This window comes from Gambusia affinis, linkage group LG03 (genome assembly GCF_019740435.1).
Source record: "Gambusia affinis linkage group LG03, SWU_Gaff_1.0, whole genome shotgun sequence".
NCBI classification, from domain to species: Eukaryota; Metazoa; Chordata; class Actinopteri; order Cyprinodontiformes; family Poeciliidae; genus Gambusia; species Gambusia affinis.
The window spans coordinates 13718115-13736604 of NC_057870.1; the positions used below are offsets into that span (position 1 = coordinate 13718115).

General features: G+C 40.0%; 2 protein-coding genes across 10 annotated transcripts; one reads left to right on the plus strand and one right to left on the minus strand.

Annotated features, from left to right (window-relative positions):
* Positions 1 to 533: 533 nt before the first annotated feature.
* On the minus strand, positions 534 to 5666 carry polr3d (polymerase (RNA) III (DNA directed) polypeptide D). 8 transcript variants are annotated; one of them, XM_044111262.1, is made up of 10 exons: positions 5523 to 5539; positions 5330 to 5411; positions 3979 to 4143; positions 3124 to 3167; positions 2839 to 2999; positions 2626 to 2750; positions 2377 to 2533; positions 1660 to 1907; positions 1433 to 1585; positions 534 to 1325 (listed from the first exon to the last, which is right to left on the minus strand). In XM_044111262.1, coding segments are annotated over exons 1-10 (1254 nt in total). In that variant the 5' UTR covers positions 5525 to 5539; the 3' UTR covers positions 534 to 1208. The 8 variants fall into 8 exon arrangements, with proteins under 8 accessions (XP_043967197.1, XP_043967195.1, XP_043967199.1 ...); XM_044111260.1 differs by having other exon boundaries at positions 3979 to 4155; XM_044111264.1 differs by having other exon boundaries at positions 5330 to 5666.
* On the plus strand, positions 5349 to 18310 carry LOC122828054 (phytanoyl-CoA hydroxylase-interacting protein). 2 transcript variants are annotated; one of them, XM_044111269.1, is made up of 5 exons: positions 5349 to 5435; positions 12209 to 12385; positions 14098 to 14272; positions 15089 to 15206; positions 15291 to 18310. In XM_044111269.1, the coding sequence occupies exons 1-5, from the start codon at positions 5427 to 5429 to the stop codon at positions 15835 to 15837; spliced, it is 1026 nt and encodes a 341-aa protein (XP_043967204.1). In that variant the 5' UTR covers positions 5349 to 5426; the 3' UTR covers positions 15838 to 18310. The 2 variants fall into 2 exon arrangements, with proteins under 2 accessions (XP_043967204.1, XP_043967205.1); XM_044111270.1 differs by lacking the exon at positions 5349 to 5435 and adding an exon at positions 8920 to 9083.
* Positions 18311 to 18490: the final 180 nt, after the last annotated feature.

The following is an 18490-nucleotide window of genomic DNA, read 5'->3' on the forward strand; positions in this document are numbered from 1 at the left end:
TTTCATATCAAGTACAGTGATTCCATGGTCACTAAAATAGGTTTGGAAATTTTTGGCAGTGTTGGTAAACGCCAAGTTCTAGGAAATTAAAATGGCTTCTCCATAATGCTTGTCAGCAGAAGTTAGCATGAAGGCAGAAAAATAAAATATACTGCTCAACTGACTTCTGACTTGATAAAAAAAAAATAAAAAAAAAAGCAATGGGCCAACAACACCAGCATCTAAAATGGTTCTCCAAATCACGGTGGGAATTTCTCACGAGATACATTTGTTTGGTCTATCTTGAAGCATCCACTCCAGCTGGAGTCCACACTGAAACTCTTCAATGTGGTTTGCTCCAATCCTCTCAAAGGATATGGTTATCCCTGTGCTGTACGTTTTTTTTAACCAAACTTTCTCTCCTCACTCAACTTCACAATAATATGCTTGGATGTGACAGAAAAGACAGAAGGCCGTTTGTTGCTTATCCCCATTGTTTAGTCTAGACAACAGTCAATGCCATGACATTTCCGTAGTAAGACACTGTATTTAAATCTTTTTTCATTGGCGTTATGCAAGACATATGAAGACATTTTCTACTCATAAAAGCAAACAGGAAAAAAAAAATGCAGAAAATAGTGTAATTGACCTAAATATGTATTTCACTTTATTATGGAATTACCAAACACATTTTGCAGCAGAGGACATTCTCTACACAATGTAAACATTTTTTCTACTGATCTTTTACGTCTTTAGAGAGAATGAATCTATATTGCATAATTGGCAACTTGAAATAATTCATATTAAATAGGTGAAGAAATTTTTTTTATGAAAAACAAATATACTGCGAGTAATTCTGTAATCTGAGTGAACCAGTCTTAAAAAAAATATTTACTGGAGTAGAGATAGCTACTCTGTTTTTATTCACACATTTATATCCATGTACAATTTTATCAACTAATTTTACACAAACGGCAACAAAACTTGGCACTCAAGCCTCAAACCACCACCCATTATATTCATAATGGAAAAAAAAACTAGAATATGCATAATTGATATATATATATATATATATATATCAAAGCAATTTTAGCAGCTCTGAAAACACAAAAGGCAATCAGTCATCAGCACAGTTTATTTAGAGATGGGGATTGTAGTTTTTGTTTTGTTAAATACCAGTGCGTCTAACGCATCAGAGGTAACTGGGAGCCCCTCTGCCTGGGCGAGCATCATGTCTTGCTCTCCAGCAGAGACTCAAAGTCTGGAGAGCAGACCATTTTGTGTCTGACATTCCCCAACACTGTCAGATTTCCCGTTTTTTCTGCTGCTTGAACAGAAACCAACTCCTGAGAAGAGAAGCAGCGGAGAAGACAGTATTTAGGATTGATTTTTATAAACATATGTTAAAATAGCAGAACTCTCAAATTAGATTAATGACAACAAAGTATCACACCTGGAGGAAAGAGCACGACGTCCCTAGAGACACGTCAAGGGTGACTTGTCCCAGTATGAGCTGCACCCGGCCGGACTTCCGGACCAGCATCTTCCCAACAACGCCCTCCCTCAGATCCTTCAGATTACAGCTGTTGTCTTCAGCTTCCTCGTCCTGTAACAAAAAAAAAAAATTAAGTTATCACATGCCTCCTCACTGATTGAAATGCCACCACCTGCTTCGTCTACCTGTGGCTCCGTCTTCAGAAGCACGGACTGCCCGTCCTCTGACTGCACCTCGGTTTTTACCGTCTTGTGCTCCTTGGTGGGAGGCTGGCCGGGCAGCGAGTCGGGCAGCTGGATGAAGAACAGCTCCTCTGCTTTGCTCAGGCTCCATCTGTGCAGCAGGTCAGGGAGAACTTCAGGCTCAGGGAGAGGAGGAGGTTTGAAAGTGGCTTCAACCTTTTTTATCTCCACTTCCTCAGGCTCTTGTTTCACTGTAGACGTGTTAAGACAGAATCTTTATGGCGTATAGAAAAGAGGCTTACATGTGATTTATCGCGTCGAGGAGTTAGAAAAGCTACCGGACATGGATGCTGGCACATCATTTGGAGCATATGTTTTCATCCCCATTTAGTCAATAATATATCGAACCACCTTTCAGTGAAATTACAACTCTAAGATGTTTCCAGAGACTGACATTTTTTGTTCAATTGTCTTTTAAAAATAGCTCAAGCTTCTGGGGATGTTGTGTTCAGGATGAAATGCAGCGTTACTTGTACAATGGTTTGTGAGGAGGTTCAAAATCTTTTGGGCTCGTCTCCACACGGTAGGTGGGGGAAAATAATACATATACTTTAAGAATATTTTATATTATTTTACTCTTGACTTCACAATTATGCACTACCTTTGTCGGTCTGTCAATGGTGTGAATGCTTTTTCAAGGCAATGTTATTCGGAAACTACCTTCCACTGAAGACTCCATGGGCTCATCTGGGTCCGTCTTTTCTACTTTAACGGCTGCACTGTTAAGCTCCTCCTTGAATCCCCACCCTGACACAGCCAGGGGAAGCTGGACGGGGCAGCTCCTCTGCTCGCTCCTCAGGAATGGGTCATCTATAAACTAAATTAAAGAAAATACATCAGTAAGCAAACATGCACACAGTATGTAAACCAAAAACGCACAAAGAGGTGCCTGACGGCCAAAGGACGCACGTTTTCTCGCTCCAATTTGCGCAGAATCTCTTTGGTTTCCTCTTCGGTCTCCCTCTTCTCCTTTTTGATATTGATGATGGGCGAGGGTGCCATGCTCGGAGCGTCTCTTTCACTCTCATAGCCCCCTGTGTGTGTGATAGGGGTTTATATGCATGGATGTGAAACACTGAAGCGTGAATTCATGAGCAGCCGCTTCTCTAGCTGCAGGCCCACCTCTTCTTTTTATCATCGTCTCTCCAGGCCCCTGCTCAAAGATGGAGTGAGACTGGATGACCTCGCCGCGACCTCTGCCCCTGCCTCTTTCCCCGCGGCCCCTGCCGCGACCTCGATCTCCATCCCTCCTCTCTCGCCTCGGCACACCTTCGACCTTTTGTCTGTCGCATTAGAAACAGAGATTATCACCAAGCAGTCCCGGAAAAATAAATAAAGAAATAAATACATCATAAATGTGTTCAAATTTTTTTTTCCCCCCTGTTTTAAAAGCTCCCATCAACTCACTCTTCTTTAACTTTTCGGCCAATGATGTTGGGAGTGAAGGTTTTCTAAAGAAGGAGGAAAACAAAGAAATGTGTTATAGATCTGACACTCATAACGGTGTAATTGACGAATACAAGAAAAAGAATGTAGACCTGTTTTCTTTTTTTTAACTCATGTAATGCCTCTACTAAATAAGATGTTGTAAATTGCTACAGCGTCTTCACTGGACTAGTTAAATTTTCAGCTACCTCCATCCACTATCATGTCACTGATATGTGAATGGAGACCCTGCATGCTCACAGCCCACTACCTTTCCTTATGATACAAAGGTTGTAACAAGGGTAAAAAACATCTTTTCACTCGTTTGACAGGTAGAAAGAACAAATACTGAGCCAATTAAAATATTACTGCATCTTTTTTTTTATATATTCCAATATAAGGCAAAACTTATTTTGCTCACATTATAATAAAAATAAAAATGTACAGAAAAATCATTGGGTTAACAGAATCTGCAATATTTTCAGTTTGATCGTCTCCAACTGCTAATCAGCTAGTTTAGAAACTCAAAAATCTGATCCTTTGTGATCACTGAATGCCTCAAGTCTAAGTGCTACCAGGTTGGGTGACTGGAGCAGTCTTCAGTGTGCCAGTTGTTGTTAAGTTAAGCAAACTCAAAGTTTGATTTTTTTTTAGTAGCAGTGAGAAGTGATTTAAAAGATAACAGTGTTTTCTGACACAGGTCAAGACATGTCAGGCTGCAAGAGAAATCGAGATTTTCAGCAGCTTACATTAAGGCAGAGACAAGTTGCTCAGTTCTATCTCTGTACCATAAAAATGTTTCCTCCCATTTTTCCAATTAGAAATAAAAAAAACTACCTTCTTTACTCCTCCTAGCGTTAGGTCTCTGGATCGCACCGATGGCAGGCGTCCAGAAGAGATGCCAGCTGCTGGTCGGCGACCCATCAGAGGTCCTATGCTCCCCCTGCCTCCAGGGGCTGGAGCCTGCTGACCGCTATGGTCACCTGAGTCTGCCATCCAGATCTGCAGAGAGATCTAACAGATAAACACCCTCTATGTGTGGAACTAACAAGTATAAAATACAAACATGTGACATTTATTTACGATTTGTACTTGTAATTGTTGTTGGAATCTGAAGAGTAACATGAGCTGGAACCCACAAAATGCTGCCCTGAAAACGTGCAGCTTCCTAAATACTTCATGCTAGGCTATGCTAAGGACCATGTTGAAAAATGAAACAGGGAGCCAACACCCAGTTCAGTTTAGTTTTCTTTGCAGTGTTTCACCTTTAACTCCACATAGCTTGTTTTAAATACCATGGGATTAACTTTTAATTCTGAAAGGTGTACTTCTCCCAAACTGATTTTAGGTGACTATTTTAAACATTTATCTTTCATGTAATTTTAGGGTCGAATAAATTATAGATGTAAACTTTATCCACGGATATTATAAGTTAGGCACTTTTATGAGAGCTTGGATGAAAGCTCAAACCATAATTATCTATAAAGATGTTTGAAAAGTAAATAGTAGATCATACTAGATTCAAGTAACCATGAATCTTGAATGTTAAGTCATAATTATTTACACTGAATAAAATACAATAGATAATTATATATTTTTGACTGTTTTTTTCTTTAACCAAAGACGTTACACATTTCACTACAAATAATTAAATGCAATAAAAATCACAATAAAAATCTCTAACACGTGGCCACATTACAACACAGGCAGACACATGAGCTCAGCACTATAGTTTACTAGGAGTCCCAAATCAGAATAACAACACTTGTTCCGGTTGTGTTCGGGTACTTGCTTTGTTATCCCTCCAAGGTTCTTACTGGGTATTTATTCACACCCAGAAATCCATCCCAGATTGTTGAATAGCAGCTAGATCTGTTTGTTACCGAGCTCTGACATCACGCACGGCGCCATGACACCACTGCGTTGTTGTTCCGGTCTGACATGACGGGGCTCAGAGCTGCGCATAAAAACCCGCATGCCGACTTAATTCTTGCGTAAACTTTAGCGCAGACAGGATCTTAATGATGAACCCGTGAGGCAATTCTGCAACACATTTTCTAATGAAAACAGATTGACTGAGAATATTTTTTTTTTTCAATTTATAACATTTTCCAGTTTTAAAATACGCCTAAAAAATAAGTTAAATTGGTTGAAATTTAACTTGTTTAAAGTATAGGATCAAACTTACCACATGTTTATTAAGCCTTAAGGACCCTTGCAGAGTGACGTCACGCGCGTAAGGTCCCGCCCCCATCTCCCTGCTGTTATCCCTGCAGGGCAAACAGATGATGACGGTAACTACCATTGTTTTTTTTTAGTTGTTAAATAAACAATATAAAGCGCTAAATCATATATGTACGCCTGCTATATTGAGGGCGTACATAATTAGTGTTGACTAATTGTCAACACTACAAAAACTTGTTAATAAGGTCAGGAAAACGTTTTAATTAAGGAAAAAATGGTGAGGAAAAGGAAAGTAGCTTTGTTATTCCTGCGTGACTTTGACAGCCTTAACATAAAAATATGATGTTGAATTTGCTGTGTTTCAGTTCCATTAAAAAAAATGAAAAAAGGCCAACCACACACCAAATCTGACAGATTATCAGTAGAGCAGGTGTTTAAATTAGCTAATCACCCTCAGCTGTGTTAGATTAACTAATAGCAGTGATGGTTAATCTATCACAGCTATCGCTTATGAGTTATTGCAAAATAAACATCCAACCTGAATACATAATACTGTAAGGGACTAAAGGTTTTGTTCTCTGTGTGGGAAATGTGTGAATGTTTTTTGGTGTTTGATCCTGAAACATAGTCGCGTTGTTGTCAGTTGCTATTTCAACGGGTCTGTAGCATAGCCGATATAAAGAGCTAGAAAATAGTGGTTTTGAGTTATTCTTCAAAGGTGTTTCTGTGTTATTTTTTACCTTTGCTGTGGCACATTGCACTAAATTAATACTATATCTCCAGGTTTTATTTAGTTAACGGAATTGTTCTACCGGTGCAGCAGAGCTATGGCTGGCAAGTAAAAGAATCAGTCTTGCCTTCCAGCGTTGTGCGCATGCACGAAATGTAGTATAAACGTCTGACATTTTAGTTTAAGCAAAAAAAGATTGTAGATACTGCAAATACTTTACATGTCTTCCTGGGATTTTCTGTATTATAAGATTTATACCACTTGAAACATGTCCACAGATGCAGATAAATTGTATGCAACTTTTTACATCTTAAAAAAAGGATCCTTTAAATGTGTACAAAGCATTAAAATAAATAATCTTTTTTGCAATAGCCGTATGAACATAAATAAAACCTCCAATATTAAACTACATTTATGAAGAAAATCCCAGGATAAGAATCAGATTTATATAATCATACCACAATATTTTAGCTCCCCTGTTTGTACAGTCCCATTTGCAAACAACACTAATTGTTGGTTGGGGGGATATCATGATTCCTCTTTGCACAAAGAGTTTGTGGTTTGTCTCTTAGGCTCTCTTTGTGCATTTTTGCTATGTGCATTCTTTAATCAGTTAACTTATAAATGGCCTTGATTACCTTTCAATCACAAAGAAACAAGCACATATACTGAGCTCTAATAAATTCACATTGACGTTTATGTTCCTTTTCCTATACATTAAAGCAGAATTTAAGCTTTCTTTTTTTTTCTTTTTTTTCGTGTCTCAAACAAAACATTTCAACAGACCTCAACCAAGGTCACCACCTCTTTCAAAATACAAATGTAGTTCAACCATTTCACATTCTAAAAGATAATGTGGATGGATATTTTCATTTAGGATAATTAATAACTTAGATGATCCATCAATGTGGATTCATGTATTGCTACAACCCTATTTGTTAAATCTAAAAATTATGTGTGCTTCCTAAAACTAATGCTAATTATCCCATATGAAATCAGAATGGAAAACTAAGCAAATGGCAATATACTATTCTGTAGCACATTCTGAAAAATGGAGTAGCCAAAGTGCTGTACATTAAAACAGAAATATGCATAAGAAAAAAATCATACAAACATACAAAACATGAACATATAACGTAAACGGCTGGTGCATTTTAAGATGCCGTACAAGACAAAATCACAGTGTGTTGAAAACCAATGAATAAAAGTGTACTTGTAAAAGAGATTTAAAAACAGGAAGAAGAAAAAACACATAAATACAGTATTTTTAAATTATGGTCACTGATATTTTCAGTTTAAAAATAAGTTTCAAACATTTGAAAATCATCTCGTGAATAGTTGCTTGGAACACAAACGTGAAATTCTGTTCTTCCCCCCCCCCGCTTTTTTTGTGGTTTTGGTGTCCCACCTTGAAACCCCATGCAGCCAAACCTAAACTACATGAATATCACCAATAATAACAATTAACTAAACACTAAACAACACAGAGACAAAACCAGTAAGGACAGTAAGCACCGTCCCACATTGATCACTGTAAATTCATCCATCCATCCATCCATCCATGTTCTGTAGACCCTTGTCCCTAGTGGGGTCAGCAGGGGTGCTGGTGCTTATCTCCAGCTAACGTTCTGGGTGAGAGGCAGGGTTCACCCTGCACAGGTCACCAGTCTTTCACAACACTGTAAATTGTTTTTGTGAAATAGCAAAATATCAATAGGCGTTGAGAAAATGTCAATGACAAAAGGATGGCTCTAACATCCCTATAAAGGAGATAAACCGTTTGCTCGTGCACCACAAACGGGTTTTTTGGGACAGCATTGTCATGCCGTGACTAATGATGGATGACTGCTGCTTAATTACACTGTGAGCCTATCCGTTATCTCTGCTTGCCTGATAATAAATGAAGCTTCTCAATACTGCTCATAGTGTGTGAAATAACAATAATACATCATGGTCACTTTGAAAATTACATCTATGATGTGACTTTGGGAGGATTGCTCCCTCACTGTGAGTCTGGCCTATATTGTCATATTGTCTTTATCCTGTGTTTGTGTCCATTGTTTCCACAGCAGCTTATCATATTAATCTGAGGAAGATTTCTTTAATCTCTAATGGCATCCAAAATGAAGGAAACATAATAACTTTGTTTTCTCTGAAAAATAATGCCGGAGGAAATCTGCTTACTTTGGATTTATACGGTGGCATCCCTCGCCCCAGGATAGTTTTGGACGGGATGTGGGGGTAGAAGCCCTGTGGAGTTCGTCCATATGGCATAACAGTTGGCACATGTATATTTTTTAGGTCTAGTTGGCGCTTTGTGTAATCTACTGGGACGGAAATCAGAGCTTAATCTCTTCTGATTTTGCTAACAGAGCATGTCAAACACGACTTCTTCTCGTTTACACTTCCAGTGCCCATAATGTCACCATATTTGAGAGTTGACATTTAGTCAAGGAGCCAAGTTTGCAGCCTACGCTGAAAGGAGTGTGTGTGGCTTCTGCACCTCCAGATAGATTTACTCCCGACTGACATGCTGTGTACGGTTGGCTGGTGAAGCCGTGAAGCTGACGAGGTCGACGCCGCACGTCCCCCCCCCGCCGCCTCCTGCTGTGGTCGCATTTCAGTTTACAGATTTCTGCCTTTATACGGGAGCTTGAGGGAAACGGTGTGTGTTTGTGTTGGGGGGGGGGGGTATTCTTTTATGCATCCTGTATTTGTGCAACTGCACGGGAGTCAAAGTAAACACCACGCAGAGATCAGAGGAGAAATGAGACTGGGAGGAGGGGATGGAGGGAAGGACGGAGGGAGGGAGAGAAGGTGATGGTGGGGGTTAGGCTGTTTTGTGTGACACTGTGAGAGAAACAGTCGGAAGGAGAAGGAGGAAAAAGAAAAAGAAGAAAGGATCCTGTGTGTGCGTTTGTTTCACCTCCTAATCAGTTTTCCTTGAGGACCCATCAGCAGCAGCATCAGTGGAGGAAAGTAAGGAGGAAAAGAAACGTCTCCCATCATAAATCCAAACCTCAGACGAGTAAGGAAATGCTCTAAAACTATTCTGCTTATTGATTATTGTAAATGCCGAGAAATTATATCTGCAGAATTGTTCTATTTACGTTATTATGAACTTGATTATTCCATCTCTACTTCCTGTCTGTGTGCCTCTAAATAAATATTTGACATGAAATGGCTAGTGGATAGTGTTTCATATCAGTAACACACTTAGTGAAATCAGTAATGCTGTTACAGGACAGGAAATGGGTTTTATGGAGTTGCATTGATGGATTTATTGGAATAGGGCTATTATCATTCTCATATATCGTTTAAATTGTGCAGATGAACCATATGCGTTATGTTTTTGTCTCATAAGATATCATTCAATGGCTTTAATCTACTACAAAGACTGGATTTCAAACTCAGCGATGCTATATTTGGTTCTGATGAAAAAATACTACACTTGTTTTTTTTCTTCTCTTTTACATCAAAATCTGATTCAGTTCTACCTCAAAGTCCTGGAAAGCATTAAGTTCAACTCAGAAAATTGCTTAATGCACCTTTCAGTTTCAATGTGCAGGATTGCGGCATCTCGACATCTGTGTGTAGCGTGATAGGAACACGGATGAGCAACCCAACGTATGCATGTGTGGACAAATCAGGATTTATGATGTGAAAACTCATTGTAATTATCAACTAGAGGCAGCTGTCTTGTTTGAAGCAGCTGTCTATTAAAGTAGAGATAACTGACTCTGATTTCTCATCGAAACACCGGTTTACAAATGAGGTCATGCAGTGAAAGCCTGTGAATGATATTAAGACCTTTGTCTGAACTGCGCTCACACATTTTTGGTCTGAAAGTAGCGCACGAGGAGAGGCGTAGGGCTTTTTGATGAACCGTCCTGTGAGAATCTCTCTCTCCCTGCCCCAGATTCTGTCTCTGAAAAGGCTCCATGGCTAGAAAAGAGAGCAGGCAGCTGGAAAGCAGACGCATGGAGACACACGTGATGCATCCCCTCTCTCTGCACGGTCGCCGCGTGAACGAGCTACCTTACAAATTTCACAGTCCAAAGGGTTTAATGAGCTGCTGCAGCCTGTCCATCATCCTGGACTGGGAGAGCACCTTAGCGGTCGAGAATGTCGGCTCTTCTACACGCTTGGCTTTCATCGCATCACACAGACAACAAAAGGAGAATGTTATTTTTAGCAGCATCTTTGAATTAGCATATGTTCAGTGCGAGCGTGCGCTTAATAAGAAAAAACAAAAAAAACAAAGTTACACTGGAATTTTACAATGCTTTGCAAAAGCAGTCAGCCATAAGATTCTGTGAATTTTATGGCTGACTGGTGTGATTTTATCTAACAGACCAATTCAAAGCAGTGCTTAATTATGAAGAAGAAAAAGGATGCTTGGTTTCAGTTTTTTTCTTTTACAAATAAAAATTTGACATTTATATTCAGTTAATCTAATATCCCTAAGGAAAACACAGAAGTCACAGAATATAAAGTCATCAATTTAATCTCAGTATAAATCCAGCTGTTCTGTGACAGCCTCAGGCCTTTATCAGAGAATATTAACGAACAGGCAAACATCAAGACCAACGAGCACAGCACACAAAGACGTTTAAAGCAGCGTTAAGTTATGAAATAACATCAGAAAAGCTTTAAACATCTCAAAGAGCTCTGGTAAATCCATAAAGACGACGGCACACCTGCTGCCCTACAAAAACATGACCCTCCACCTGAAGAGGTTCACTTAGCAATGAGAGAGAAGCAGCCTAGAGATGCTTGGTAACACCTGAGCTGCTTCATTAGTCTGTAGTCCACATATCCGGCCTTTATGCAAGAAGAGTCATGAAAGCCGCCACTGTTATAAGAACCCAGCATCTCAGGGTCAAAGTAAAGGTCATGGCCAACATTTACAGAAGGTGCTCTGATCAGACAAAAGCAAAGCTGTTTCTTTTCATTTACGTCAGAATTTTATTTACACTGTATGACCCAGGTCTCACCTTCTTGGTGAAACATTGTGGCGGCTGCATCACTGTGTGCGGATGGTCACCTTCAGGTCAAACAAGTTGATGGAAATATGGGTGGAGTTAAACACACATCAATCCTGGACTTAAAAAAACCCCCAAAAGAAACAAACTTTAGATTTAGACTGGGTGTTAGATTTACCCTCTGAGGAAAATACCAATGTGGGTCTCTCTTTTTTTTAAAACTCGAGTGAATCAGAAATATTTGCCTTCCACTTGACATTTTTATACTATCTGTTTTGGGATACGTCACGGCTTAAGATACATAATGTAAGGTACTGCGGTCAGCTATATTGTAAAAGAAGATTGCAAAGTTCCAGATGGATGGTTATTATTATAAAACTACAGAGGAGTGGATGCCTCAGAGGGGAAACTCAGCCAAAGTGCATCCACTGAGGAGCCTTCCCATCAGTTAAGAGGCGAGAAGGCGGGAGGTAATGAAACAAACACAGACTGACCAGCAGCTTGCGCCCGGTTTAATGCTCTGGGCTGTGTGCAGCCGCCTGAATCAAGCTGGCAGCGACGACGATATGACCATACATCACTTGCTGCTGATGGGGTGTAAACCTCCCCAATTTTGGCAATACGAAGCCACTTTTCTTTCACTTGTTCAGCCGTTTTGTGAAAATCCCAGCAGGGAGGGGAGGTAGAAATGTTTAAGAAGTTTCCTATAGTTTTAACTCCTGCTGACACGTGCAGAAAAGGGGCTTGTTTGTGACCCTCTTCCCTGAGAATCACAGGAGAAGACTGAGGGAGGCTGCTGATGAGTGGTTGCTTGGAGACTGCTGTAGGTGGATTATGAAATGCACAGGCAAAACAGAAGCTACTCACTCCGCTGGGAGCGTATTGAGTTGTGTAATAACTGGAAATGTCAGTTGAGGGCAAGAAGAGGGAGGTGGAGTAGAAAAACGTTCGGAGAGTGAATAAAAAAAGCAGCCGCACAAATCCCTAAATGAGAGTCTAATTAGATTCTGTCTAGAAATGTCTTCATCCGTGATGTTTTCCGCTGCTGCTCAGACCCGACTCCAGTGACACTGTCTAAGGAGATTCTGCACAGATCAAAGCATTGCTATCACAGCCTGTGTTTAGACCAGCCTAACCGTGCATGTTTTATCTCCTAATCTAACGACAGATGACAGAAATGGACGCCCCTCTCGCCACTCCGTGCAACATCCAGATCTGTGAGGTGACCTGCGACTCTTTCCGCATCATGTGGGATATGCCTCCAGAGGACACAGCCAGAGCGACGCATTTCTTCATCGACCTGAGCCGCAAAGAGAACAGGGATCCGAACCGCTTCAAACACAGGGTCTGAAACTGCTGCGTTACTTCATCCTCTACCTGCAGGGCAGCTGCTCTGTCTCCATTAACATATTTTCCCCATATTCAAATCGGCCGAAATCAAAATTTTCCACAAACATTAAGCCCAGTTTGGTTAGAATAATGGTTCTGATTTCATCTTGGTATTCTGCATTTGTTGGGATATTAGATTTAACACAGAGTGGTTGTGCCCTTTCAGTCACTTCCAATACAGGCAAAAAGGAAAAGGGATGCAGTCAACAGCTGCAGGCTTGTGACTCAGTTGTGAATTGTTTCCCTTTAAAGTGAACCAAAGCTGACAAATTCAGCTGCAGCAGTGAGCCGTTTTAGACCTAATTGCATCTAGTGCAATTTAAAACTACATCATAATAAAAATAAGAAGAACAATTTCAGTTTTTGTCAGGGTATATAAATATCAAGTGTATAATGTGGTATGTCTTACTAAGCTAATAGCACCTACCAGCTTCAGTCTCTGGAGCTGCGCATCTGTCTGCACGCCTTTCACAACAGATTTATTTCAAATATTTTACTAATAAACACAGATGTGTTCATATTAAGCAGAACCTCAGGCTGATTTAGACTTGTTCACGTTGGCTGTTTTTTGGGCTCCCTGTAATTAATGAGTGCTAGCATGCTAACAAGTTAACCTGAATGGAGGGGTTTTGGTAAACTAGCCTCAAACATGTGAGGATTTTTGTTTTTTATTATGCAAGTTTCCGCTCCCTCTTGACTTCACAGTCATGTTTAAGAACTGTTGAGTGGCATTATTTTGGTAGTGGCAAACTGTTGGGGAAAGGAACATCTGCAACTTGAGCGAGTGTTATAGCAGATTCAATCAATTCCCATGTATGATGCATTGTACAGGCACTGTAACAAATATAGGCTCATAGATACAGTGACTAATGATGAGATTTTTTTATGTTCTGGTTGCCAGTTCACAATTTGGTGCTAGATTAAAGGACTACTTTGGCATTCTGTTTGAAATCTGGACAGCTTTTGGTCATGTCTTTAATTCATAAAATACTAAGTCGTCACACACTGGAGAGGGATTCATAAAAACACTCCTTGAGACAAAAAAAAAATACAGTTCTATTTGTGAAAAAATAAAAAAAGGAGCTGAGGAGAAGTGGAGATGGAGAAGCAAAGACCTTTCAATCAACTGCCTTTCTGACACTCTGCTATGCTTTTCTTGCATTTCTACACTCAGTTTCATTTTGATGTCAACACATTCACTCAAATGATATGCACGTGCACAAAAAAAAATCCCAGTCTCTCTTCCTTGCAGCTGTAAATCCCTGATAGTAATTATGGCTTATTGCTTCAACCTACATCCTGTCACTGAAAAAAAAAAAGAGGAATCAAAGCAAGGATGGGAATTAGAGAGACGTTGCGGGATCAAGGTTATTTTCCCTCTCAGGCAGCAATCAACAAAACGGCATAAACAAACTTTTGCATCAGAGATGTTTCCATGGATATGTGAGTCGCTCAGCCGGTAATTAGCTGTGCTGCTTAGCGGCCTTGGCCTAAACAAAGCTGCTGATTTGATTAGATGTGTCCTAGCTGCAGCAGCTCTGGCTTGAGAAGGAACATAATGCTAATAATGGAGCGTTCATGCTGAAAAAAAATAATGATTTCACAATTTTAAGTATAATTTACTTCCTTCAAAGTCCATTAAACAATCATCTCCTCTCTGGTCTTCAGGATGTCCCAACCAAGCTGGTGGCCAAGGCTGTCCCACTGCCCATGGCGGTGAGAGGACACTGGTTCCTCAGCCCGCGGACGGAGTACTGCGTCGCCGTCCAAACAGCCGTCAGGCAGTCTGACGGTGACTACCTAGTGTCAGAGTGGAGCCCGGTGGTGGAGTTCTGCACTGGAGGTAAAACTCATCAACTCATACAACAAGATAAATACGCTTTAGAACTCTGAAGAGAAACGTATTCACACCCCTTGAATGTTTTCACAATCCATCCAGAAGGGTGAGGGAAATTTATTTGGATTATATTGGATCGACCAACACAAAGGCTTTTTTTTCCTTTGTTTTGAACAAAGATACATCTGAAAATTGTGTTATGCATTTGTTATTCAGTGTGATTTTATCAATAGTTTTACTGTTTATTCTTTTGGAATCTAAAAACTACGTTTAACTCTGCCGAATAGATTAGGAGCACGTGTGAAAATCACTTTTCAAGCTTTGCCACATAATCCCAGTTCTTTTGCAACATTGTGTGTAGCCTTGCAGAATAGTAAACCTTAGCGACTATTTGTAAGTCTTTTGTGGCCTCTGATTGGTCTTTTCCCAAGATCACTGCATTTAGCTCAATCTATCTTTCTGTCTGATCGGTCTGATCGGTTTACCTAACCTTACTGAAATGAACATCCCAAGGGTATGATGCTTCCACACTAGATTTCAGCACCAATTTTATTCAGGACACCAACATTCACATCTAGGTGTAATGAGGACTGAATGCAAAAGAACATGACAACGGTTTATGTGAAAAATCTTAAAAACTATGCCTCATTAATTTTTCGTTAACAGATTGGGTTGTTTAGCGCATGAAATGCATTGAAGTTTGTAGATGCAACCTGACAATACAGTATGTGAAAAGGTTCAAAGGGTGTGAATACTTTTGGGGGACCATATATTCTAAGCATCTGTCAAGGAGACATGATTTTTTAATAAAATTTTTTGCAGACTATGCAATGGAACACCTTCAGCAGCTCCTTGACAAGGCCAGCGGTTCTGCAGGACGATTGCTGAGATTCTCTGTGTTCTATCGCAACCAGCACCCAGAATACTTTGACTATGTCAGGTTGGAGCTGTTATCCTTCTCTTTGATCTGATTGGTCACACCAATCAAAAGAAATCCTCATTTTCTTTCTGTGTCTTACATTAGGAGGGAATGTGGGGGACTGATGCGTCCGGCCCTGAAAGACACCAGCGGGAGTCATGGCTCTCCAATAAACGGCAAACTCCAAGGAGTCTTCTTCAGCTGCAACACAGAGTTTGACACGGGGCTCCCTCCCAAAGACTCTCCGTACGGCCCCCTCAGATTCCAGATTCCAGCTGGCGTCCTGCTGAACCCAAACATCTGCCTGTACTTCGCAGACTTTTACTGCATGTACACGGCGTATCACTACGTGGTGCTGGTGCTTGCGCCTGTTGGCACAGAGGGAGACAACTTCTGTCGCACCCGCCTGCCGAGGCTGGACTTGGCCTCCAACCCCTTTCTGACCTACTCCGCCCCCCAGAGGCAGGGGGAGGAGCCTGTGTACTGCCACGCCAGTGACGTGATCCTGGAGGTGCTTTTCACGGAGCCGGTTCACGTGGACCAGGGCAGTGTGGAGCAGATCAGTGGGCACCACCAGCTTATGAGTCTGACCACAGCAAATGCCAAGAAAGATCCAAGCTGCAAAGTGTGCAACATCAGCGTGGGGCGCTGAGGGAACCCCTGATAAATTGATTTTGAGTCGACAGTCCGAAAAGAGCCAGAATTGGACAAAACAGCTGAGGAAATTATGGACTAGTCAGAGCATGGTAGAGAAATACATCTCTTGTACTGTGTTAAAGCTGCTTTCCACCCCACCTCCACCCTGAAGTGGAGTTTTTTTTTTTATATTGACCCCTTGGATAATATATATTATAGAGCTCTATACCTACTCTTCAGGTGTCTTCATGTGTTCTCCTGCATCCACAATGTTTCTGTTTCGTCATTTGTTCCACCGTGAATTTGATGCTACTTCCTTTGAGAAATGTGCGTTTCAGAAAAAAAGAACATGGCACAGATTTCTTTTGTTGACTTCTCGGGATTCCCTCTATGCCAGGATTTCTACCGCCTATAATCTAAAGATACAGACTACTAATGTGCTGCCCCCTTGCTAAAGATGCGCAAAAAGCCTTAAAATCAATTCTTCTGCTCATTGACGTTTTTTTATTTCCCTTTGAGAAAAATCCTATGACTTTTAATTTGTGGACATTTATTCAGTGGGGGAAAACACAATGTGAAAATAGAATTGCTTTTATCATATTCATCGGTGGCACAATCACTGGTAACCCTGCTGTCAAATACTTTGTACAACCTTCTTTTGCAAAAAGGACAGTACTCAGTCTCTCCTAGAACATTTCTGACAGTGGGATACCATACACACAGTGAGAGAGACACTTGACCACTGCATTTTGCATAATGTCCATGGAGGAAGGTTGGTTTTGTTTGTGATAACACTTTTTTATTCCCAGTGACAGCCGATTTTAGTTGGATTTCCTGCTGTTTCAAATTGTTGATGATGCCATGTACTCTCACGAGGTTTCATAGCGAATGCACATGCATGCATGCACATGCACATTGCACATAGTGAATGGATCTGGATAATGTGTCAGTAAGCTTACAAAGTACAGGCAGTAACAGCATGTGAAACGTTGTAGGCCTCATAAACAGTGGATTGACTATGCAGTTATATTTATATATTAAAAATCATATCAGTCTCATTAAATTATATTTATATCAATTGCATATATGTCAAAAACCTGTCTGTCTGGAGGGTAAACTCTCTCTGTATGCTGCACACTTCAAGAAATGAATGAAAGGAAAATGTTACAAAAATACACTGTAGTCATTCTTGGATCACAATACAAACATTTTAATTTCAAATTAAAACGTTAATTTTAATTTCTAGTCACAAAAAAACCATCATTAAACTATTACGTTATTATTACTAATACTAAAATAATCCAGCTATTTATTTACAAAGAAACAAATCTTAAAGGGAAATTCCGAGGTTAATATAGAACGAGTGTATATTTTGCTGATTCGTGATTTGATTTGTTTAACTCTTGAATTTTGGTTTTATAAATACCTGCTTTATCTTTAAGGAGACTTTTGGGGAAAGAAATAGAGGAATGAACTGTTAGTGTGCCACGTTTGGTCCTTCATCTCTGGTCACCCTTCAGTAAAAAGAAACATCCCAGTTCTGTCCAATGTCGGACTGAGCTGTCACCTCTCTCTGAGAGTGGAGCTAGAGGAAGTAGCAGAAGAAGCAGTTCCCATACTGTCATCTTTCTGAAGCTGTCAGTAACATTGTAACACATGGCTGTACGGTAGAGAGGGTCACGCTGGGACTGGCTTGGGGGGTCTCTCCTCTGGTGCTCACCTCAGAGTATCTGGTCTCTTGACTTCTGGACTGAATTGTAACCAATTAGAAAAAAGTGTCTTGCTGGAATATTGAAGAATATTAATACCAATAAAAATAAAGATATCAAAATTTGACCAAGTTGATCCACGCTTGGTTGATACAACTGAATAGAATTTCTCAACTTTGGGTTTCTCTTAGTTCATCGTTGTGTGTTTCAATGACTGTCTCCACATATTTCTAGCACTTGTTAAAAACCAAATGATACAAATTCTTTTTTCAAACCGTTTTTTTATTAGTTTTATAACATTTCAGTGTTTTTGTCTGTTTTTCCAAATGTTTCTGTTTACGTCTTTCAAAGGGAGAGTAGATAGTTCTTCATGGTAATGTGACAAAAAGCATGAATTATTAGAAAGACTAGACAACTTAGAATAAATAAAAATATACTTTAAAGGTAGGTGTCACATCACTGTTTACGTTAAAAACTATGATTCCTTGTGAAATGTTTCTCCCCTCACTGAATAAATGTGCGCAAAATAACTTCGACTTGACTTCGCCGAGAATTATATTGTGCGATGATTCTACATTGTTTATAATGAATTTTAAGGCTTTTCCACGACTTTACTAACATCTGTACTTGTTGAAACTCTCTTTGAATACCTTCATGTTGTCGTTTCCCCCCTTTGTGATATTGCTGTTTTTGTCATTTGCTGCAATTTAATGTTTGATGATGTTGGAAACTTAAGTTTCAGTCGAAACAGTAAAGAAAGACATACATAAATTGTCTTTACATGACGTCTAGAGATTCCTTCTCTATAAACGTGCTGCCAAAGCTTCTGCTTCGAAACCATCAATAACATTTCCAAATGTCAAATCATCTTTCACACTTTTGATGCTAAATCCAGTTTTCTGACAGGATAAGAGTTAGAACTGGGCTGTTGCTCATAAAGTAAAGGAAGGAGACAGGATT